Below are 26,370 nucleotides of genomic sequence, written 5' to 3' on the forward strand. Positions count from 1 at the left end.
TCACATCCAGTTTTTAATTTGTTTTTACTAACAATAGCAATCTGTTTAAATTTCAAGCTTTCAAATTAAAAAAAAATATTTGCCTGAGATTTGCGGGTTCCAGCCCCGCCGCCCAGTATCCCTGCCATACTTCGTAACTCTATTAAATATCAGCTCCATTTTACCTTCTTATATTATATGCGATCTGATGTAAATAGATTTGATTTGAATTTACATATCTGTCCAGTGTTTTCAGCAGAAATGATGGGATTGTAAACTTATTGTTCTGGAATTTTAAATAGTTTCAAAAAATGGGAAAATTCATTGTAATAGTTTTCTCAATATAGATACTACCGACCAGGCTCGGATCCAGAAGGGGTGAAATAGGAATTTGCTCCCCACCGAAAATCGAAAAGTTTTAATATAAAAAAGGGGAAAAAAAGATTTGAACAAATTTTAATTTTTCCCCCTAAAATAGTTGACCTGGATCCACGCCTGCTACTGACCCATACGGGGTTTTCCAATAGAGACTGCTAAACTTTGACAGTTGATAGCGGCGATGTTGTGAAGCTACATCTGTCGAGTTCATTTTATTTTTTCAGTTTGTTTTGCAAACTCATCTTGATAGCGTTCAGCAACACGTGTCAATGAAAAAATTGTTTTATTAAAATGGGTGTTTGGTCGAGAAAAGCACTTGAGATCCAACAGCGTCTAATGCATTCCGAAAAAGTCCCCGTTTGGATTTTGGGACGTTGGCCAGGTCATCACTGTCAATGGAAAGTTCGATGTTTAGTAACTTATTTTGGCCTAAATTGGATAATATGGATAACAACGGCATAACGCAGCTCATGTCACATTGGACATTCGGTACAAGCGATTAGTGGGCAGAGTTGATGTTAACTGGTCATGTGATTTGGCACCGTTAGACTTTTTTTTGTCAAATTCTGCCTGCTTTATGTGCTAGAGTCGTGACAAATTGGTCATTTCGGATGCTCACCATTCAACGAAGCCAACAAATAAATAAAAACTTTCGATGATATCTCCCACTTGCTTAGTGGAAGACCCTTTATAGCAATTATGCGAATTGAAAAATCAAATAAATTAAGATATAATTCAAAAACTATAATTTGAAACAAAAGGAAAGATCATTCAAAAATGCGATCAAGAAGTGTCGTAATAATTTTTTTTTAACACAAATGGAACCATAGAGAATTATACATAGAGACGAGACACTAAGTTTTTTCAAACAAAAATACAACAAAAAAATATGTTAGATACAACAACAAAATGCATTGAGTAGCTTGTATTTTGTTGTTGCGGGAGATGGGATTTTTGACAACAGACTTAGGTTTTTGACAATTACGTCTCGTCTCTATGTTACCCTATGAATGAAAGCTTAACCCTCTAATGATTAAGCATGCCTCAAGGCACTCATCGCAAACTGCCAAAACTTTGAAAGCTTTATTCATAGGTCTGCACAGACCTGGTTTTGAACCAGACGTTTGAACCAAAATATTTGAAAGTCTGGATTAAGCCGAACCAGGATCCACAATCGGTTCGATTTTTTGCTCATTTTATACGGAGAATGTTGCTCCAGGAAGTCATGAAAGGATTTGTCTCTAACACGAAAAACAATAAAGTTATACAAACTTTGATATGCAAAAGGTCTGCACAGACCTGGTTATACTCCCAAGGGTTAAGTGCGTTTTTTAGCAACTGCAAAATCAGTTATATTTGCATTTATTGGCATTTTTGCGATGAGTGCCTTGGGTATGCTTGGGCATTAGAGGGTGTCAGTACATTTTTATCATCGTTAAGGTCATGAACAAGCAATATTTGGAAATTATTAAAAATTACAACATTAATTTAAGAGGCGAATCTTAAATTGGCCCACTTCCGAAAATCACTTACTAATACAAATTAAAAAATAAAAATGTTTTGGCTTATTTACTCAGTGAACGATATATATAGACCCGAGTCAAATGAAGTCAACATTAAGTTTCATAAACGCAAAACAAAAATGCGACTTAAAAGATTTTCCAAATATAATTTTAAGAAAAATATAAGCAATGCATTAAACATAATTATTGGTTTGCTTAACTCCATGAGATAATATTTGAGAAACTTATTGACGCAATTAAACCAAACCAAAAATATTGTAACTAGAAATAGCTTTAATAAGAAAGCCATTGAATCACAAAAAATTGTAATTAAGTAAATAAAGTTTAACATACAAAATCGTGCTGTTATTAGAATCAGATTATGAATGCATCAAATAGCTTTTATTATAGATATTTATTTATTATTTATAAAAACGTTTGATTTAATTATTAATTTAAAACATGCAATACAAGTGACTGACCAAATTGCAAATCATATTACACGTGTGCATAATTTATTTATGATTTTCAATATAATAAATAAAAAATTTACTAAGCGTGGTTAGTATTATTAGATAGTTAGATAATATTATTTAATACAGTCATTAAATAAAATTGTTTTACAGATACAGTGATGTTCGATAAAATAGGTACGCTAGGCCGAAAAAATTGATTTTGTTACCCCTTTCAAAATAAAACATATCTATATTTTTAGTCTAGTGATAACTGTTAGTGAACTGGACCATTCAAAAAAAGCACTTTTTTTGGTTTTTGAATAATATTTGTATTTTCTCCCAAAACAACATATATAACGTCGCACAGTAGGAGAAAACCCTAATTTAGTGGAACTAAATTCGTATCTTCTAAACGCTTGGCCAAATTAATTTCATTTATATGGAAATATTGCAGGCAAGGAGGTAAGCTAATAAAGTAATGCAAAATAGGTACTGCTACTTCAGTAGAATGACCGGGAGAGGCTGCTAAACTACACTACCTCGGAAGAAATTCTATACTATTTTCAATTGTAAGAAATTATTTTAATATATCTTTGAAAAAATTTAAATTATATAAGTAATTTTATTTATAGCAAGTAACTATTTAAATCTATAGATTTTGGACATTTACCCTATTGTCGGCATAGGTCGAAATATTCATATAAAATTAAACTTTTTTTATTTTTATTAATAAGTTTATTTTTAAAAACGAATAATAATTATTAGTTATGAAATGATTTTATTTAAGTATTATAAATAATTTAGTTACAATTAAACAGTGAAATAAAGAGTAATTAAGCTAACTAACACTTGTTACAATTTTGTGAATTTTTATTATGAGGTTTTTAAAATTTATTTAAATTAGTCATCTTCAGAGTCTAATGAATCACTAGGAAGTAATGGATCTAACAAAAGTTGCCTAACATCTTTCGATAACGGTTCCACTTCTTTATAGCTTGCAGATGAAGTTCTGGACAATGTTGATATAACAAAGCGTTAAAACAAATATATTAATATTTACATAAAACTACAATTTACCTTATTTGGAAAATCCCGAAAACCCCGGGATCTAAAATTATAAAATCCCGGGATTTTCTGGAACGGGTTTCCCCATTTGGCATCTCTACATAAAATGCTTTGCAAATCTTATATTTTTAATCTATATAAAGCACTACCATATTTAAAAGGACTCATAATTTTAAGTCAAATTTGGTATATGGGCATTTGTTTTTAGCAACTTGTAAGTAGTTAGAATTACATACATTTAATTTTTATATAATGTAATTACCAACAACACTTCTTATATACAATCTTAAAAAAATAAGGAACAAATTTAGTACGAGATTTTACATCGTCCCAACGATAATAATTTCTTAAAAAAATTATATAAATTCACCTCGCACTTTTTCGCAGCTAAATTTTTCAGCATATGTAGTCTATAATATAGCCTTGATATTGGTAAAAAAATTAGGACTGCATCTCACAGCATTAGTAACTGGCAACCTTCCGAAAATTCAAAAAGTAAAAAAAAAATTCTATAAGAATATGGCCATTGGTTATCACAAATAGCGGAAAATATATCTTTATTTTTCTGATTTACCAACCCTCATATTCCATCTACATAAAAAAAAGTAAAAATACAACTTAAAGAAAACCTTGTACTATCCAGCTTAACAACAACTTTGAAACCAATTCTTCATAAAAAAAAATTTCTGAAAAATTTTTTACATTTAAATAGTTGTCAAAACCAAACCACTGAAGTTATTAATAAATGTTAAATATTTTTAAGTACAGCAACAACTATAGATTGAAACTACATAACAATAAATCAAATGTGCGAAAGTTTTTTTTTTTTATTTTGCGCCACTAAATTGTTGATTTCTCCCACAGTGCGGCGGGTATAATTTGAAAGAGCATTTCCGGTTGCATACAACTCTCTATATGTATATCATGTCCAAGTTCAACCTTAATATTGTGATATGCCATAATTTATAAGATTTTTAAATGATTTTAAAATCCATTGGGTGTATTATGAACGGTTATCACTAGACCCCGAAGTGAGTCACTCAAAGCTACAACAGTTCATTCAAGCATTTACCGTTTTCAAATCTCTTAAACAAAAAGATTAATCAAAAAAAGTGCAGTTATGATCGGGTGTCCTTATTTTATTGAACATCACTGCATGTATTTATGTACAGTTGCGAACAAGATAATAGCAGTACCACTATTTTTTTTAAATATTTTAACTGTTTTTTCAGTGTACCATGTTCGAAAAGCTGAATATGGTGGACTATTCTTTCAAATGGACAATTCCACGAGAATGACAACCACGACTGAAAACACAAAAACCCTTGAAACTTTTATTCAAAATGATTTGAATAGGAGAAAACACTAAAATGTTAGAGAGATCACACTAAAATGTTACAACATATTAAGGGTAAAACTAATAGTTTAATCTGATTATATTTAATTTTTTAATTTAATTGGTATGTTTTAGGCTAAGATAACGGCGAAAACTAAGCTCCCAATTAGCATGTAGTATGAAATGAATATGACTCTGATTGTCGGTATGTACGGTATGTCACGTGCGATATTAAATTTTATTTATTATAAAATCAACCGAAGTTTGTATCTATTTAACTATGACGGATTGCAATGGACAAATATTTGGTTTAGTGTAAGAAATTAAATGAAAATATAACGCCACTCAAGATTCGCAAATTTTCGCCTATTTCTACATGTACCTCAAAATTACTTCCGTTTTACTCTGCCAGTTTTATTTTCTGGCAGATTTAAATGAATTGCATTTGATGATCCTAACGATGTTTCGAAAATCCTGAGGTGCAGTTTTTCATTTACTGTCCCAATTTTATAATTTGCCTTTATATTCATTAGCTATTAATATAGCCTTGAATATCAGGATAAGATTTTCTCTCTTTTCTTAGAATTAAAATTAATTTTTTGTGTGAACCATCTAAAAACCTAACTCTATTTAACATTAATTCATAATATTTAACTAAATTTAACTTTTCTTTAAACAAATATTTGACTTCTTTAAAACAATTAAACAAAAAATTAATTAAATACTGCTTTTAAATGTTCTCAGAGAAAACAGATTCGTACTAGAAACCCAATTTGTTGCCAATCGAATGAGTCTGTTGCACATATAGAATTTCTCGGTTCTACCAACAGAAAGTCAGTTGATAAAGACGAATTGCGCTTGAAGTAACCAAACTTTTGTTAGCCCTTCTAAAAGTTTTTAGCCGCAACAGTAAAATTCGGTTGGTACCACGAATCAGTTTTCTTGTGTTGATAAAAATACTTTTCATCATATATAGGCCTGTTATTGTCGAAGTTATCATACTTTTTCAAAATAATTGTTGAAATAAACAAAATTCTCATTTAAAAATGTTTAAAAACGCCGCACAGTGGTATGAGAAAAAAAAGGGAAATAAATCTGTGACTTAAACCCATATATGTTATATATCAATGGATAGAGCATTTTATCTACTTTTCAAAAATGTGTATAACTTTTGACAATGAAAAAATTCATGGAATACTTTTTTGAAAAATATGACAAAAATATGAGTTTTTGCATAGATACAAATTTTTCAAATTGAAATAAAATTTTTATTTATGAATATTTTTTAATGAAATTTTAAACTTGTATAGATTGAAAATGGAAAAATAAAAACAAATTTTGAAATTTGTAATCAGGAATCCCGCAATTCCAATTTTTGGTATAATATCCATACTAGGCTCGGGGTTATCAGATCCCTTTACAAAATAATTAAGAACACATTGGGCCATCTAAAATAGGTTACCATATTTTGATATCAACTGTGGGATTTGAGAATTTTTGCCCTAAAGTTGAATTTTACATAAAAAATTGATATTTTTTGAATGAACCTGGTCCCCTCGGTATCAAAAATTATAATTTTTTCATTTAAAATATTTGATGTAGTGTTAGCTTTTCAAAAAGTACAAATTCATTATACATCCTCTTAGAAATTTCTTAGATAACTTAAAAAGAATAAAAGTACTTTTTCCCAAAAAATAGCGAAAAATCGCCTTTTTAATTTTTTTAAATTCAAATTCATGTAACTTTGGACTCAGTCAAGATTTTTAAATAATTATTTTTTTATTTCTATATATACATCTGTTGTTAATCCTATAAAAGAAAAATGGAGAAAATGGGAAATATTTGGAACCGCGGTCTTCAAAAAAACTGGAGTAGGGTGGGTAAAAATGTACTCGACGAGGAGATTCTGTATGTGTAATTTTTTTAAATCGGAACACAAACGAAGAAATATGATCATTTTAAATTGAACATATCCGAGGTGTCCTACTTTGGGAACCCCTGGTCCCGCTCCTGGTAGGGTCATGAGGTCTACATATGTAATTTTTTTGAAATAAGAACACAAACGAAGAAATAGGATCATTTTTAAAATTGAACATACCCAAGGCGTCTTACTTTGGGGACACCTGGTCCCGCTCGTGGTGGGGTTATGAGGCCCAAATTTAAAACTTAAACTCGACAATACTTCTTCTTTCCCTCATGTTTTTTCTCATACTACTGTGCGCCGTTTCAATAAAATTTATTAGTGGTACTGCTATTTTCGTGTTCGCAACTGTATGTATAAATTTATAACATTGTTCAACAATTAGTATTAATTCAAAGTTGAATATTTGTACATATCTACATACAAACAAATGCATATACATTTTATATGTCTATAAAAAAATAAAATTAGAATTGCCGTGTTCTGGTAAAACAATAGATTTTTATTAAATAAATAAATACAAGTACATATATATAGAGAGAGAGAATTGAAAATAAAATAAATAACTAATTTTGTCATAAAACTATTACAAATGTTAATAAATATTTATAAATTTTAGAATTGCCTGTAGAAATTTATAAGCTCAAAGAGAAAAAAAAAGTAGAAATAGAGTAGATTTTAAGGGCTTTTCTGTTGAAATATATTTCTTTTTCTGTTAGACTATATTTTTTTATAGAGACTTTAAATTTTTCCTTGAGTGTATAATTTTGCATTTAATTGCATTATATTAAATAAAAATATATTCATACATTGATTGCAAATTACACTGTGATACAAAAGTGAATAAAACAAATATGCAGACGTTATTGCAAGTAATAAGTAATAATAAGTCATGAAATGTAATTTTAGATTCTAGTTCTCAAGACTTTGTCAGTTATTGAAACATCTTATTTACTATGCAATGGTGCTATTTACTCGAAATTTGGGTTTTTTGAATTACGACGTTGTTGCAGCAAATGTGCGATATGAAGAAACATTTCTATAGAGATAAAAAGATCTAATTTAGAAAAAACTAAAAGCTGGAACTATTTACCCAAACCGTCAAATTGAAAATTTCATAAATGAGAATTTAGACATTAATTGAAAAGATAAAATTTTGATTGTTTTCATCCGAAATGACAACTAATGTTTTTTATTTTTTTTAAAGATACTTAATACTTGAGGCCATAGATAAATACATATAGATCGAAAAGTGTGCTGACCAAGACCTAACTCATTTGTCAAAAACCTAAGTGGTGAGAATGCATTAGTAAAAAATACTATCTGAACACAAAAGCAACACTTGTATGTGTGATTGTTTTGAGTAATTTTTTAGTTTGAGTTGATTTCTAGTTTCCGCTCTGTGTATATTTCTCTAGGCGTGGGAATCTTTTAATAAAAAACAAAGTAGTATTCCAACAAACTTTTTTTAAATTTCGAACATGTAATAAAAAAACTTTAAGTTATTTACTATTGAACATGCTGTTTCACTAGAATAAGAAACAAATATTTTACTGGCTCACGATCAACTTAGAGCGTGAAGAAATTTTAAATTTTGTTCAAAATAGTGCGATTTTCTAAAATTAAAGTATAAATTTTTTTAAATTAAAGAATCAATTTTAAAATCATTATCGATTTTATGATGTTGTAAATTGAAGCGTTATTTCACTATATTTGCCAATACAAAAGTACTAATTAAGGTGAACGAGAAAAACTACGAGTATAAGTACTTCCGAACTGTATGGATTTCTATAAAAAAGAATTGCCATATGAGAACCTCTGCATATTTTTGCTGTTGCATGGTGTTATTATTAGTTGAAAATTAAAAAAAAAAATATTTAAATTTATAATTAAAAAATTTTTATTTGATCATGATTTTTAAAATATTGTTTAGTTTTTTTAAATTGGGTTTTTCCTTAAGATAAAAAATAATCATGCAGTTTCAAAACAATTTTATTTAAAGTTTTTTATTAATCATGGATTTGTTTATAAGTTATTAATAATAAGTAGAACAGATTCTATTTTTACAGTTTTCATTTTGTCACACATTATTCCACACAAATTAAGATGATTCAAACGATATTATTTCTAAGAAAAAGCGAACAATTTAGAAAATTACATAATTTGTATAAACCCTAAAAAACCTTATTTGTATTAAAAATTTAAATAAATGTCCTTAAAAACTCCCTTTATAACTGATTAATAAATATACGGTGTTTAAAAATTCAAAAAAGATTTGAAACCAAGATAATAATGGTTGGACAACTGACTGAAGTCAGTAACTCAAGACATACAATTTTTGTGTTAAAACATTTATTTTGATATATATCCCACTCGAATACCACCAAGAGACCAAAAAAATGATTAATACCCTACACTAAGTAAAAGAGCAAAAACATTTTTCTTTTAAAATTTCAATAATTTATATTTTTGAGTGATTTTCGGAAGTGGTCCTTATATGGGAGCTATGACCAATTATGGACCGATCACCATGAAATTAGATCATGTGATTTATGTCTATATTAAAGTTAACTATGTTAAATTTTGTGTGTATACCAACATTTTTAAGCGATTTATGCACGTTAAAGTGATTTTCGGAAGCGGGTCTATATGGGAGCTATGACTAATTATGGACCGATAGTAACAAAATTTAGTGACATAAATTTTGTATATATAAAACTTATTTGGAGCTGAATTTGTGGAGATACATATATAAATTAAACATTTATGACCGATAAAGTCCAATTTCGGAAGGACATTTATATGGGGGCTAGGTGAAATAATGTACCGATTTCAGCCAATTTTAATAGGTTTGGTCCTTGGGCCGAAAAAATAATATGTTCCAAATTTGATAGAAATATCTTCAAAATTGCGACCTTTATTCTGCGCACAATGTTTACATGGACAGCCAGCCATGGACGGACATTGTTTAATCGACTCAGAAAGTGATTCTAAGTCGATTTGTAAACTTTAAGGTGGGTGTTAGACAAATATTTTTGGGCGTTACAAACATCTGCACAAACGCATTATACCCTCCCCACTATGGTGGTGTAGGGTATAAAAAGGCCCATTTTGAAATAAAAGTATGATTTTGCAAAAAAAATAAAAAATTGTATGTTTTGAGTTAAAAATATTTATTTTAATAGATAGCCAACTCGCGTCCCACTAAGGGACCATGTAGGTCTTCAAGGAAAATGTCTAAGCTTTCGTTTGAGAAAAAAGGAGCATTTTGAAAAAAAGTCAAAAAAGTTTTTGATTTCGAAAAAAAATTTAAAAAATATTTTTTCGATAGATTGAAGAAATAGCTATCTAAACTATTCGGGATACCTTTTGCTAAAAACAATAGGTAATAAGTTACATGGATGAGAAAAAATACGTGCTTGGCCAAAATGTAAAATTTTGACCTTCTCTAACTCAGAGAGTTCTCGACCGACCTTGTTGAAAAATTGTGTAAATTTCGGAAGACATCGATTTCAAAGAATGGTTTACTTGATATGAAATCCCTAAAGGAAATCTGTGGACAAGTGTATCCAAGTCATCAGTTTTGGCGACTTTTTGGTGACATTTTTAACGAAGCAAATTCCCAAAAGAAGTACCTAGTCAATAATACTATCGTCAGTAGTAGAATTATATTTATGTATATAGCAAATAGCATTGTCTGGGGTATAACTAGTCTGTAGCTAATTATTTTTTCAAAAACACAAATTTCGAAGCGTTTTGCTTGTCTTCAGAAACATCCTGGTCTCTGAAGGTGAACGAACCCGCAACCCTTGGATTGGTTGCCTAGCACACTATCGTCTAGTATATCGGGGCACCCTGTTAATAACATTGTGTGTCAATTTTATAATGTTTGATTTCATATAAAAGGTTTTTTTCTTAGAAATCTTTCTCGTAAAAGCTGGTATAGCAAAAAAGGTATCTTAGATATAAAGAAAACTTAGAGAATTTTGTCAAACCGCTAACAAAAATAACTAGTGTTTCAGACAAATTATAAGTAGTTATCATTTAGATCTAATATTACATAAGAAAACAAATTTTGAAAATATTTTTATTAAAAATTTTAAAAATTTTAAAAATTTTGGAATTTCCTCATATACAAACGGAATAACAAATTCAACCTTACCGCTCATAGTGTAGGGTATAAAACCGGCAATCTGAAAAACATGTCTAACTGTGAAAGAGCTTTTGACAAAAATTATAAAATTCTGTTCAGCTGACCATACATAGTTTTCATAGTTTTCATATTAATATTTATCTTCTTATTTTGTTTTTCAAATAATTTTACAAGCATTAAAAATTGCAATTACTTTTTTCATAACTAAAACTATTTAAGTAAATCCAAAATCAAATAGAATTTTCTCTTCATAAAACTACTTTTTCTTTACAATTTATTTTTTATTTTTCTACTATGCTCAGAACTTTCTTCATGACAATTCATTAACACTAAAATTGTTTGTTTTTGTTTATTTTTCTTTTCTTTTAATATAAATATTTATACAAACAACTTTTTCCAAAAGACAAGGCCAGCAAATGATGAATGAAACAATATTTTAGTTTTCGTTTATGCCAATTCTAAACTTATAATAGCTCAGCAAGAAATTGCAACTAAAACAAAAAACAATACGAAAAAACTATTTATGTCATTTGAAAATCATTTCCTTTTAAATACAAATGACGGTGCATTTAAAAAGTCTAACTAAACGGACAAACGCAAAGCGTACGTACATAGTTGAACGCATTTATAGAATTGTTGTAAGTGGTAGAGTATTTATTTTATTATGACCATATTGCATGGATTTTTAAACAGCAGAGCATAATATATATTGTACATAAACAGTCAGCAGGACAGACAGACGTATGGACAGACTTAAATGAGGCAGTTAAGTAGGCAGCAAGCTGATAAGTGCCACGAATATGTGTGCAAGGTTGTCAAGTAGGCAGAAGATGCTGCAGCTACAAATAATACTGCAATACAATGTGTTTAGAAAAAAAACACATGTTCGCAGTGGGTTAGTAGAGTTGCACGTTGCTTGCGATTACATTGTTGTCACTTTAGAAACGTTTGATGGAAGGGGAAGAGAATGAAACAGAAAGACGTCATGTTTTGTAAATATGAGATCTTGTTATGAGATTTAAAATAATTTAATCTTAAGTTTACTATTCTTGTTGTATAAATTCTGATGGCAGTCACTGGAGATCTAAAATTTTTTATCTATTGCATATATATAAAATAAATAGCAATTTCTTTATTTCAAAATGGACTTTATCGCAAATACAAATTATCTATATATTGGGTTCATGACTTTAACATTAGTACAATAGAAATTTATTCAAAGTACTGCAACAAGAACTGCTTAACTTTTGAGGCCAAAATCGAATCAAGCCAATATTGGGTACTCTCCAGCGTTCTGCTTCGATCGTAACAAATATAAGTCGGACGGTGATAGGTCTGGACTATAAGAACTTCCCAACCACTTTCAGGTTATCTTAATGGATCCACTTTTCATCGCAAGTTATGATTCGTTGCAAAATTATTTTATAGCGTTCAAGCATCATTTCGAAAATGCAAAATCATCTTTCAAAGTATCTCGGCTTCAATTCATATGGTATCCAATTTCCCTGTTTACGGATACATATTGCTGCACAATCTTAATGAAGTTATGCCCCCAATGCTTGGTCTTCAAACTTTTTTGGCTGGTCTGGGCGATCTTTGTCTTCCGTGTTAAAATCACCACTTCTGAACCGCAACACCATTTCTCGTACGTTGAAACCGATGGAATACATTCACCATTAGCTTTAGTGAGCAATCGGTGTGCTTCAGCAACACTTTGTTTCAAATTAATGAAGTACAGCAAAACTTCCCATATATGACGTTTCGTTGGTACAAATTTCGACAATGTTCAATAACTAACTGAAAATACCGCAATTTTCCTCCTCTGTGATTGATTCATACATCATTTCGCAACATAACATTTTTTAATTTTATCCGAATTCTTCAGACTTTTTGAATTTTTCATATGTACCCACTAGAGTGTCCCTTAGAATTAAATTTTTGGAAATGTTGAAAACTTTCGTAATGACCTAAAATATCACCAAACAATTTTTAGCTTGTTCTAAGAAGGGCAACCCGTCTTTCGATTTAGTTTTGAGGTGCATTTACAAGGGAATAAATACATTTTTTTCAGTCTTTCTTAAAATTTTTGCCGTTAAATAATTACTTTTGCAATTTAAAAGAATCGAAATGTGCACGTAATTGTCGTTATTAAAAAATCGCCAGGCCATTAACGTGTCTCAGGCCACTAGAACAAGAAATGTAGGAACAAAATTAAGATATTTTGAGAAATAATAAAACATAAGTTTATTATTACTTAAAATATATCCATATTTACGTTTATATGAGTTTTTGTCTTCATACAGGATACAGTTAACCTATTCACTGGTATAACCAAAAAAAAATATTTTTTTAACGGCAGTTTCAAAACTACAATTTCAAGTTTTTAAAAACTTTTAAAAACAAATTTCAGAATTTTTTTCCATTTTTGTACTGTTATTGTAAATACTACACATCATGTTATATTTTTCTTAAGTTTCATCAAAATCGGCTCAAAAATATATAATATTTCGCTATCTTTCCATTAAAATTCCAAACATTGAACAAATTGACCTTTGACCTTCACGATTTAAGGGTTAACGTTTTCCGATTTTAGCAAAACTTTCACTATAATATTCTGAATAACTTTTACTTAAAAATCATAAAAATTAGTTTTTCTCTATTATATTCTCAATAAATCCCAATGTAATGATTAAAAAATTCTGAAATTTGTTTAACAAAATTTTTAAAAATTTGAAAATGGAGTTTTGAAACTGCCGTTAAAAAATATTTTTTTTGGTTATACCAGTGAATAGGTTAACGGTATCCTACGAGTACAAAAACTCATATACAAGTAAATAGGGATATATTTTAAGTAAAAATAAGCTTTGATTTTAATATATCTCAAAATATGTTAATTTTGTTCCTACATTTATTGTTCTAGTGTCCTGAGACAGGTCAATGGCCTGGCGATGATTTAATAACTTTAACATTTTTTAACCAATTTTTGTGTTTTATCTTTATTTCGATTCGTTTAAATTAAATTGCAAAAGTAATTATTTAATGGCAAAATTTTTACAAAAACTGAAAAAATTGCAGTTGTAAATGCACCTCAAAACTAAATAGCAAGTTGGCACGGGTTGAAATCATGATAGAAAGACAAAATTTCATATTTAACTGTAGTTTTATATATATATAAAACAAATAGAGGGTATGCGTACCAAAATTCCAAAAAAAATAAATTTGGAACACCCTAATGTACATTTATTCTTTTTATTTGATTATTCTACACAAAATTGTTTGAATAATTATTCGTAAGAAATTATTCGATTAATCGAACGATCATTACTCGAATGAATACCCTAGTATTTATACTACAATGTGCTTTACAATATATTTCGTAGAGTCGATTATTTCAATTTTAGAACACATTCTTTTTAAGTCTGATAAGTAACATAGTTACAGCAACAATGTTAGAATAAAATAAATAAATATTATTTTCGCAAGTGTCTCCATTTTTATAATACAAAAAAAAAAAATCCAAACCACATTCATATGTGTGTACAAAGGCAATTTTTTCGCAAAGATCATCATCAAATCAATCACAAAGAAATTGTTATAAAGCAACTATTTAAAAAAGCTATAGCAAATAAAAAGTAGTGTGTGTTTCCTTATCAAATTGTTACAATTCATATAACTTTGGACTCATTTGTTATTTTTATACAATTCTTTTTTTTATTTAAGACATAAATTTGTTGTTAGGAAAATGAAGAAAATCGGGAAATATTTGGTTCCGCTGTTATAAAAAAAACTGGAGTAGGGTGGGTAAAAATGTTGAACATTTAATTTTTAAATATGAATATCTCCTAAACTATAATAGATAATTAATAGCTAGGTTTTTTGTAATGCCTAGCGCTTTGCCTTTTAAGACTTTTTTACTCAAACCGAAATTTTTCTTTTAAAATTGGCCAAGTTTGGATAGGACTGGGGGGAGATATGTCCGCTTAAGTGAGCCAAATTTTTCTTTACACGCTTTTGCATTAAGTTATCTTTCCGGATCATATAAAAATTATATATAGTCCCGAAGAAATTTTTTTTCTACAAAAGAAAAAATATATGGTCTTTTTTTGGGGAAAAACGTAAAAAATGCGGTCCTTTTTACAAGTTCCAAATTTGGATGCGTATAACTTTTTATAGGGAAGAGATAACTGTTAGCAGGTTGTTTTTATTTTGTTTAGAATTTTATCGCCAAAATAGCTGATATTTTAAAAATAAATTTCGTCTCTCCGTAGGCCCGCCATATCTAAAAAACCATAAAAAGATCGAGCAAAATTTAAAAAAAAGTAAATCAATAAACCTTAATATCTCTTCAACTAATAGAGCGTGTTTTTTGTAGATCTTCTCAAGGACTATTTATATTCAAAATTGCAGCTCATTCGGATCATAAATGGATTTTTGCCGATTTTTTTAAAAAAATTGAGACCCGAGGTGACCAACTTTGAGGGGCTACGTACTTGCCCCCATTAGCGCTAGGAAGATGAACAAACGTAAATCAACTCGAAAACACCTCAGCTGAAACCATGTTAAATTCCGTAACAATATCTCCAATAGTTCTCAAGATACCGAATTATTTCCAAAAAAAAGTTTTTAAACCACTGTGCGGACTAAGAAGCGTTTTTTTTTCTATATCACTGCAGTGGTATCGTGTCGTTGCTTGATGTTCTGGGCATGAACATCAAGCAACGACAAACATCAAGCAACGACAAAAAAAGTCCGCTGGACTTTTTTTTCAAGTGTTGAAAAAAGTTCGGTTTTTGGAAAATGTGTATGAAATATTTTACTCCATTTGGTCTTCTTAACCCTTTCACGACCATAAGACTATTTGGATAAAAGTAATTATAGAGAAGACATATGTAGGTGCTTATCTATGACAGTTGGCCTTGCAATTCTATTGAGCGCATTGTAGGTTGTGTGTTACTGTCCTATATACCCAGAGATTTTTACATAATTTTTACGTTTTTTTTTAAAGAACTCATGTAGTTAATTGGCCAGAGGACCGCACAAGATATGTACTACAGGGAAAATTCGTCCTCTCATGCGTTGCATGAGTAGGAGTCGCTTTCTGAGTGCTGGTCCAAGAAGTGGAAATAACTTGTAACCTGAATCAGATATAAATGGTTTAGTTTTCAATGGGCAATTTTTTTCACACCTTTATAGCAGCCTACAGTCTAAGCCACTTAAAGTGTAGAGCCTCAGTGAAATACTTTTCACTTAACAAATAACTATTTAGAGTTTTAAACTTATTTTCATTTCTATTTATATTGCAACTTTTTGTGTGATGTGTGTTAAACACGACACATGTCTTTAAAGCTTTTTTTTGTTGTTCTTGTACGCAGTTTTTTCATTTTGTTGTAGTTTTTTGTTATTCTTGCAATGACATTCAGCATACAATTGAAAATTTATTATTAGAAATACTTGAGATAATGTGTACTTGTGCGAATGATAATGATGATTACGATGATGATGTAGACGGCTACGACAACGATAATGTGGATGGCAGCAGTTTGTGGCAAGTGATTTGAAGTAGGAGAAGATGAGCAGAAAAGAAGAAAAAAAAAGTAGAAAGAAACCTAAGTAGGTCTCTTGTAAAGTGTCGTCTTAGCATGCATTTAAAGACCATCTTAGAAGTCATTGAATGGATGGCTGCAGCTATTGGCTTCATCGTTTCTAACATTCAGTGTAATAGAATTAAAAGAATTTTATTTTTCTAAAACAATGTCTGTTTTGTTGGTCATCTTTAAAATGGTCATGAGCATTATTACTATTAAATATACGCACACAGATACTTACTTACATACATGCATACATGTATATGTATCTTTTATCTGTTTGTTTATTAGTTTGCCTGCAAATATGTTTGTTTGTCCAATCGTTCATTCATCCATCTAACTATTTGTTCGTCTGTCCTTGTAAATTTTGTTTGTGTGCATTTAAGTTTCCATTTAAAGCATTTGCTAAAGTGAAAATGTCATTTCTAAGAATTTCTTAATTGTTAGAATCGTATTTCTGTTCTTCACTTTTTTCGTAATATTACTTGTTTCTTCTTTCTTCAGATTTGTATTTCTAAACAAAATGAAAAACTTTTGTTGAATAATGGAAAATATAAAAAACAAACAAATATCTAAATGGTATTTAGCAGATTGAAAGTTGTTGTAATTAAAAATAGTTTTCTATTCTATCAAACAATGAGTTCAAGTTATGAAGAACATCACTATTTTTCATTATGATTTTTTTTTTTATATTAAAAAAATACTAGAAATCCGAAGAAAACAATGATAATCGTTTTTAGCAAATGAAAAGTATTTTAATAAGTATAAACTTAACAATTAAGAACAAATAAAATGAACTGTGGAAAAATAATATTTTAATTTAATAAGATTCTTCAGGTTTTATTACTAAGGACGATGTATTTAAGGACTAAAAGTGGTAATTACTTAAAGTACTTACTTGTAACTGTTATTCGAAAAATTTGAAGATTTTTGTGGAAATTTAATTTAAACTTTCCTTAATTATAAGTCAGGGAAAATCTCTGCAGGGAGTTTAAGATAACAATAATAAATGGATAAGCTTTTCTGGAAGAGAATGTATTATAAAATATTTGAGACTTTATCAGAATAAAATGAAAAATCATTGTAGTGTATATAGAACTCCAATGAATCAGTACAATTGGATACCCTGCTGTCACCGATAAGTACATACCTGTTCTCCTGTTCGCGTTCGATAAATTTCAAAATATACTTCGAAGACACTGTCCAGACATGAGGGTTGTTTTCCATTTTTTTTATGGAATATATGTACGAGGTACTGGAAAGCTGCCATTAAGAATTTTTGATGCAACTCAAATTGAAAGTAACTGTAATTCCAGCCTAGAGTCCAGTGCCGAGCAGTTGAATTATAGTTTAATATTACACTTTGTATCAATAATATTTTTCGATAGCTTTTGGCATGTGGAAACAAATTTCCACTACGATATATCAAAAAATCATTTTCGAGGCAACCAAATTTCAGAGAAAGTCGAAAAATTTACTTTTATTATTAAATCTTTTTTAGTAGGTAAACAAAATCGGCTGATTTAATTTTTTTTAAATATTTAAGGTAATGAAAATGATTTTTTTGATTGTCTTAGTGGTTACTCGATTAATACAAAAATATGAACTTTTTTATTCGATTAAAATAAAACTCGAATAATTGACAACACTAATTTGTATGTACTTTAGTCCGGGTAGATTCTCAAAAAAAAGAACTTTATAAAAAAAATTTGAGAAATTTTAAAATATCTCTCATTTGCTGCAACAACGCACAAAGGGATGGCTTCATACATTTTTTGGCAAAAATTTAAGAAAATTAGAGGACTAAACTAAGAAAAAAATAAAATTTTATCAAAATCGACCAGTCCAAATCGATTTTTTCGCATAAAATTTTTCCTATCCAAGTAAAGTCTAGGAATTGGTACATATATTTTCTGAAACAAAAGAAGTACGTATGCCGAGTTTCAATACAATCGGCCATGTTCACCGCATACCGCCCATGCAATCCAAATGCAATACATTTTTGTGTAAAAATTATAAGAAATTGTCGTAGAGCATTGAAATTTGGCACCGAGAATTATATGGACTAAATTAAGAAAAAAATAAAATTTTATCAAAATCGACCACGCCCACTGCCCATACAATCCAAATAGATTTTTTCGAATAAAATTGGTACATATATTTTTTGAAACGAAAGAAGAACGCATGCCGAGTTTCAATAAAATCGGTAACGCCCACCGCCCGCGAAACCCACACATAGATAAGAATTTATTTGATATTTCGTTTATTATTCAACAAAAAAGTTTTCATCCTGTTCCGAAAACTTCCTAAAACAATTTTTTTTTTAATCGAAACAAGACATTCCCAACTTTCATTGTATTAAAAAAACAGCTTGGAGAAAGTGGGGCTACATTTTTTTTCATGGAAAATCAAAAATAAAACAATTTTTAGAGACTTATAGATTTGGGCATATCTTCTTAACGGTTTATGATATCCCCATTTTTTTTTTTATTTATGTAGAAATGTTGTTTTTCAAATATGTTAAAGGTAGATGGTATTATTAGGAAAATTATACATGTATAAACCACTGAATTGCATGAAAACATAAGTAAATTTTTGCTTAACATGGACTTTACTTAAATTTTTTAAAAATAATCTTTAAACATTTCTCCAAAAAACTGCATCATTTGATTTTTAAAAATTGAGTGTTTGAAAAATTTACTTTTTGACACCAAAATCCCTCTGTGCAAAGTCATAACTCAAAATTCGGGTGTTTTGAAATGAGTAATACAAAATATGCGTCGTTCTTTAGTCTTTCATATAGTTTTATCAGTTTTAAAAAATGTCAATAATTTTTTTTAGTATGAGAGTTTTTTTTCGTTGTAAACGTCAGAGTTAAAATTAATGTTTTCTGGTATATTTGTCAAGTAAAAATTTGGGTTAAATACAGTTTAGAAAGATATTAATATCTACTATTTAAATCAGGTTTTATTTCTGAAATCGCATGATTTGTTGAAAATTTATTTAAGAAAAAGTAAGGTTAACCAATTTTGTTCTGACTTTCAGTATTTGGTTTTTAGATGACGAGTAACAATTTAAGACATTGGACACATCTGTGAGAAATAAGGGCCATTCTAGGTGACCGATTTTATGACTCATTTCATAACACTGGCTGTAATGGAAATCATATGGTATTTAAAAATGTTCAGGAAAATATAATCAAATTTAATCAATTCTCTTGATGCTTTTCCACTATTTCAAAAAATTTTAAATATTGTTACTCAAATAATAAAAACTTTTGAAAATGAAATGTGGAAATATGTTTTTCAAACTTTGGTGGTGAGTTCGAATTATTTTTAAAATTAACAAATCAAAACTATTTTTTTTATTTATTGATAAACATTTTTTCAATTAAAATTTAATCAATAAATTAATTCTACACAGCTTATTACATTTTAATGTAAATTCAAATAAAATGAACATATGTATGTATGTATTTTCAGAATATTATTTTTTATTTAATTTAAACAAACAACCAATTATGTATGTATGTTTATAGAAAATAAATAGAGAAAACAGCTTCTGTATCAAAATGATAAGAATGAATAGTATGTAGAGTACAATGTAGGGGTTATCGCCTCAACACACAATTTAGATTTGTTGGCTAAAAGTACCACAATTTAGACTAATTAATACACACAGACAGACACACCAAAAATTAGATTAAATACTGAAATGAAAATAGAGGCAAAAAAAAAAACTTAAATAAAATAGAAACTTAACTAAATGAAATGAATTGCGTTTAAAGAATTAATTTATAGAGAAAATATAAGACAACAACTGAACAAAAAGTAAGAAATAATTAGAACACACTCTAATTATGGTCATACATTGAAATAGAAATATAAACAACAAATCTATTACTCTCTGCTACAGTGATACGAACAAATACATATGCTTTAATGCAAGGAATGAACCACTTGTTACAAATGTACTTTTTTTGTTGCAGTTCAAATTAAATATACCAAACCAAACAATTCTTAAAATGTTAAGTCTTTTAGTCAAAATTGGGCGTAACTGAATACAAATAATTGCATTTACATACTTATAATATCAAAAAAGTACTTTTCGTCTGATAACATAACAAAATGTATATGAAAAAAAAAAAAAAAATTGATAGAGAAATTTAAACCCAAAGATGACTGAAACCTACGGATTTTAATGAAATCTACCACAGTCTTTAATAGGTATTGCAAAAGCTTATCAAATCATAGACTTTTGGACTCGAGAAACTCTCTGTTACAAAACAAGTAAGAGAGTATGGTCGACCATCTAATACCCTACACTAAGTAAATGAGCAAAAATATTTTTCTTTTATGGCTAATTATGGACCCATCATAATACAATTTGGTGACATGAATTTCATAACTATAAAACTTATTTGGAGCAAAATTTGTGTTTAAACCTATATAAATTAAACATTTATGACCGATAAAGTCCAATTTCGGGAGGACATTTGAATGGGGGCTAGGTGAAATAATTAACCGATTTCAGCCAGTTTCAATAGTCTTCGTACTTAGGCCGAACAAATTATATATACCAAATTTTATCAAAATATCTTTAAAATTGCGACCTGTGCTATGCGCACAAAGTCTACATGGAGAGACAGTCAGGCGGACGGACATCGTTTAATCGACTCAGAAAGTTTCGTAGAAAGAAGAAGTAATTTTTCAATAGGATGGTGACCCAATACACACGTCAAAAATCGTGGTGGTGTTCCTAGAAAAATTTCTTATTAATGCAGTTATCAGCTCAATGTCTTGAGTTCAATCCTATTGAGAATTTTTAGTGAATCGTGAATTGGCGGTTGAAACAATACCGATTAACTCCTACCAATTTTTACGAGCTTTAACAGCGGATTGAGCACGAGAGAGAGAGTATTCCAAAAAAATTTAAGGAAACATTTTTAGAAAATATGCCAAGCGTGAAAAATTTTATTACGTAATAAAGGATTTTGAAAATTTTTTAAAAATGCAATTCTTCCCTAAAGTTATTGTGGAGTGCAAAATTGAGTACATGCGAGTTATTTTAGTTTTGTCTGTTTTTTTATTTAGAACTGGATGTTTTTTGTTTTGAATTGTAATTCATTTTGTTACATATTCAACATAAAATAAATGACAGAAAAAATTTTTGGATTTGCTTTATTAGTTTTATTTTTATTCCATAAGAAGTGCACAAAATAGAAACATGTACTCATTTGAGCTCCCCACTGTATGTATAACTGCATATATCCTTTAAACGATACAATGCACTATGTTAAATCTTACATTTTTAAGAATAAATCACATTTCTTTCAAAAGTTTAATTCTTGAATTATAGAATTCAAAGGCCACAAAACTCCACATTTTTAAATTTTTAAAACAAAATTTATGTTGTTGACTTCACACTATATGTTATATATTTGTAAAAATGTTTTAGACGGTCACTTTTTTAGTTTAAGAATAATGCACAAAAATGTAGTACAAATCATGTTTTTTTACAAAGATCGCCCAGGCCATACAAGAAAACTAAGAATTGGAGGCACTACTTCATGAATATTGTTGCAAAACTCAACAAGAGCTTTGAAAATCATTTAGAGCTACTCAAGCAGCATTTTTAAAAAAATTTGCGAATATCAGTATTCATCCAAAATCAGGAAAATTGAGTACCATACGAGTTGAAGCCGATAGACCTAGAAAGACGATTTTGCATGTCCGAAATGCTGCTTGAACGCTATGAAGGAAAATAATTTTTGCACCGAATCATTACTTGTGATGAAAAATCGACACCAAAGCCAAATATCCATGGCGCTAATGTAATGCTCTGTATTTGTTGAGACCAAAAGGGTCCTATCTATTATGAGCTGCAAAAATCACGCCATACCATCACATCTGCCGAATACAACTTATTCGTTTGGAGGTCAAAAAATTAAATAATGGTCAAAAAATTAAATACCTGTATTGGTATTGTTACCTTGAATAAATTTTTATTGTACAAATGTTTCAAAATAAAAGCTAAATATTTGAACTTTTGAAAAAACTCTTTAAAATTAAATCAAATTTAATGTTTTACATTGTATGGTTTAGAAGTTATTTGGATATATGTAAGTACTAGGGCTATAATCAAATTTTGGCCCTAGCATCACGCGATAGCAAATATTGTGTTATTTACCATAAAATTTGTTTCGGATCATTTTGGAATCAAAACGTCATCCACAAAAACGATTTTTTTAAATTCAAAATTTTCGTAAATTTTTATTAATTTTTTTTATAGTAAAACAGCGGATTCTTTCCCGGTACTGCAAATTTTAAATATAGATTACAGCCAGGTTGATATATTTATAAAAAACACTATTTGCGTTTTTTGGATAAAAAAAAATTATCTCCAAACTTTTCCGCGTTTTGTGGGTGAAATTTTTTGACAACCGTGAAAAAGTAATACCATTTTTTAAATAACTTTCAATGGTCTATTCGACTATGCTAGGGTCATTTAGATATTTGCAAAAAATGTAAAAAAGCCCTAATGTACACTTTTATGAAATTTTTTAAAATTTGTAAGACGTCATATTTTAGAACCGGAAACGGTCTCGAGTCAAAATAGCCTATGATTTGATAAACACTTGTAATACATAATAACAATGGAACTTTTCGTTATTCCTACATAATTCAATCCACCTTATATCAACCAAAAATTCACCATCGGTCTTATGATTTATTTAATTTTTTTCACATACTTTATGTATATACCGAATGGAGCAATGTAAATTAGAAATGGATTTCTTTGACATTTTACATACATATATTTATTTTACAAAATAACAGAATATGTTCTTTTGGTTTATTTGGATTTTTGGCCAAATGTTAATTGCAACCGTCCTGTTTTTAAATTAGTAATGTCAAGCTGAAAAATGTTAACAGATTTGTTAATTTGTTGTGTTCTCGTTTTATTAGAACAAAAAACATGCAGTTTGCAAAAAACTTTTATTTTAGCCAAAAAAATTTGGTTAATTTTCCCATAGTGCTGTTTAAATTTGTGCATTCAGAAACCATATGATAGGTTATTATTACTTTTTAATTTAAGCAGCCAAAGAATGTTTCATAATGCAAATGTAACTTTCTGAGGCGTTTTAGATATATGGGGGATTTAATGTCAGGTGAACCAACTTTTCAAATCGATGTATTCCGGGATGAAATTTGCACCAAGGTTAGTTCTATTGAATAGTAATTCAATAGAAACAAGAACGGTCGAAAGCTCCTTGAGTTAGAGGGGGTCAAAATTTGACATTTTGGGCAAGTAAGTGTTTTTTCTCTTCCATGTAACTTATTACCTATTATTCTATTTCTTCAATATTTCGAGAAAAAAAATTAAAAAAATTATGAAAATTTTTTTCCGAAATCAAAAACTTTTTTGACATTTTTTTAAATGGGCCATTTTTTCTCAAAAGAAAGCTTAGTTATTTTCCTTGAATACATATTTAGTGGGATGCGAGTTGATATCTATCAAAATAAATGGTTTGTTACTCAAAACATACAATTTTTGACTTTAAATGAAAATATTATCTCTAAAGATCACATAACATGGCTAGTTGTTATACATAAGATAAATAAAATAATAAATAAACATTCACAAACTATTGGTACAATTATGTTGTAAAAAGTACTAATTTTTAATATACTAGGTACTATTTGGAAGTGTTTATTTTTAATCTCTGATTTGTACTTACCTTTAAAGAATTTGCTACTGTTTTTGTTGGTGGCGGTGCTGCTGGTGTTGATGTTGTTGCAGCCACTGATGTTGTTGCTAATGTTGTTGTCGTTGTGGAAAAAGAGAACATTTTTTCTTTGTTGTAGTTTTCCATGGATTATTTATTTTGTAAACAACAAAAAAGGGAATTTGAAAAATCTGCACAAAAACAATTTGAACCTCAATACCAATGATGTTTTTTCTTGTTGCGCTTTATTTTTATGTTGCTGGTATTTGTATTGCACTACTTTTGTTGATGATGTTGTTGTCTACTGCTACTTCTAATGCTAATGTTGTTTTTGTAATTCGTTTTCTTTTTAATTCATGATCATCGTCATCATCATTATCGTTGCAGCAGCGATGGAAGAGAGACGCAAAAAAAATCAAATAAAACCGTCTGACTGACTGAATGGCAGACGTCGGGTTTTAATAGAAAAAGAAAATTGAAACTAGATTTTTCCTAGACTTACAGACGTGTTGTAGTTTCAATTCTTTTTTTTTTTTTTTTTTGCAAATTTTTGTTTTGGAAAATTTATTTGTTGTTTGGAAACGAATCTTGAAACGCAAGCATTTAGTTGGAAGAAGTCTTCTCGTTGTTTTGTTTTTGTGTCTGTGAAATTTATAGATTAGGATGGTTGGCTGTTGGCTGGTGGTGATTTTATTTGAGATCAGACAGTGGGAATTCTTTTTTTATAGAAATTCAATTCGTGGACAGGTGAGGAGGTGGTGTTGATATTGTGGATTTTAGTTCAGTTTCGTTTAGTGGTTTATTAGAATGTCTATTCATTATCTTTTTTTTTTTTTGTATTTTGTTTTACTTTTCACTTTAACATTACGATCGCAATATGCATCTAAAAAAATATAAGTAATGTTGTCAACATTGCACCGTGGGTTCTAAATTGTATTCATAATGATAATTCATATTTTTTTTTCAAAACTAATTTTTTATAAATATTTATTTTTTAATTTTATTACCAAAGTTCAACGCATAATTGATAACATTTACTTTTTGTCGAAGATAAACAAAAACATCTTTTGTGTCTCAATGGCCTATTTGCTTTATTATTTGGAATGTTATATGAAAACTATAGAAATATAAGTATGTGTATCTCTCGTTTGTGACAAGAGGATGATAATTCAAAATTTGTGATTTTAAGAAATTCGTAAAATTTCGGTTTTATTGAGAAATTAAATATTAAGGTAATTTAAAATAGAACTTTTCAAATTCGAAGTCAATTATTCACAAAAAATATTATGTTTATTATGTATCTATAGGTATAAGTATCATATCAGAATTCTAAAACTGTGCTTCCATATTGACAGAATTTGGTCAAAAGGATAGGGATTTTGTAAAAAATTATATACAACATTATTTATTACAAATTTAAAAAACCACTATAGAAGAGAAATTAGCAAAAATATTTAAACAAGAAAAGGGAATATATCATCGCTTAGAGTATTAGCCGAAAAACCAGCATTTTATTTTAAATATCTGAAACTAATTTTTTAACGGTGTTTGTGTTGATGATTGTTAATGATCAAACGCGGTAACCAATTAAGACTTTTTCGTGTGAGTAAATTTTTGCCATGTGTAACTCTACCTTTAGTTAGAACAACTCTTTCGTAGTTGATTCCGTAGAAAATAGTATATTTAAACTTAGCGACAATAACTTTTAATCTTGTGGCCTGACGATTTAGATTACAAAACTAGAAGATTAGAATATTTATATCATATGGCATTAGTTTATACCTAAATATGCTTCAGCGGCTTAAAGGCACTCTAATATCCACATACAAGTTATAAAAAATTAACAGTCGATATCCTAAATGTCTGCAGGTCCTAGGTAAAATATAATTTTGCAAACAGTTAAATATTTGATAAAAACGGTAGCTAAAAGTCTGGTTGGTTTCTAAGGCGACTTTAAAGCTGTGTGATAGATTCGTATGTGATAGAATTTTCCAATGTTGGCTACCGATTCATAACGTAAAAACCATAACGGTATTATGGCTTATTTCGGTAATATTATTTGCTGTTATTTCGTTAATGGTATTTTAATGATAACGGTAATTTCATCCTGAATTAAGTTATTTATTAAACATGCAAAAATTAAAAATAAGTTGACAAAATTGGTATTCTATTATATTTGAGGGGCTTAGAGCACAAGGGATTCAAGTGACTAATGTTTAATAATGAGAATAATGAGGTTAAAGTTAATTTACAATAAAAAATTGTAG

At 28.9% G+C, this 26,370-nt stretch overlaps 1 protein-coding gene across 1 annotated transcript in view; it reads right to left on the minus strand.

The window, feature by feature from the left end:
• Ets98B (DNA-binding protein Ets98B) overlaps nt 1-24,980 on the minus strand; it is an 88,812-nt gene extending 63,832 nt beyond the window's left edge. Inside the window, exon 1 of the mRNA XM_065508140.1 lies at nt 24,116-24,980. Coding sequence (XP_065364212.1) covers nt 24,116-24,250 — 135 coding nt within the window. The 5' untranslated portion in view covers nt 24,251-24,980. The remainder of the gene's footprint in view (nt 1-24,115) is intronic.
• Between the last annotated feature and the right edge of the window lie 1,390 nt (nt 24,981-26,370).

The sequence above is a fragment of the Calliphora vicina genome, chromosome 1, assembly GCF_958450345.1.
Source record: "Calliphora vicina chromosome 1, idCalVici1.1, whole genome shotgun sequence".
NCBI classification, from domain to species: Eukaryota; Metazoa; Arthropoda; class Insecta; order Diptera; family Calliphoridae; genus Calliphora; species Calliphora vicina.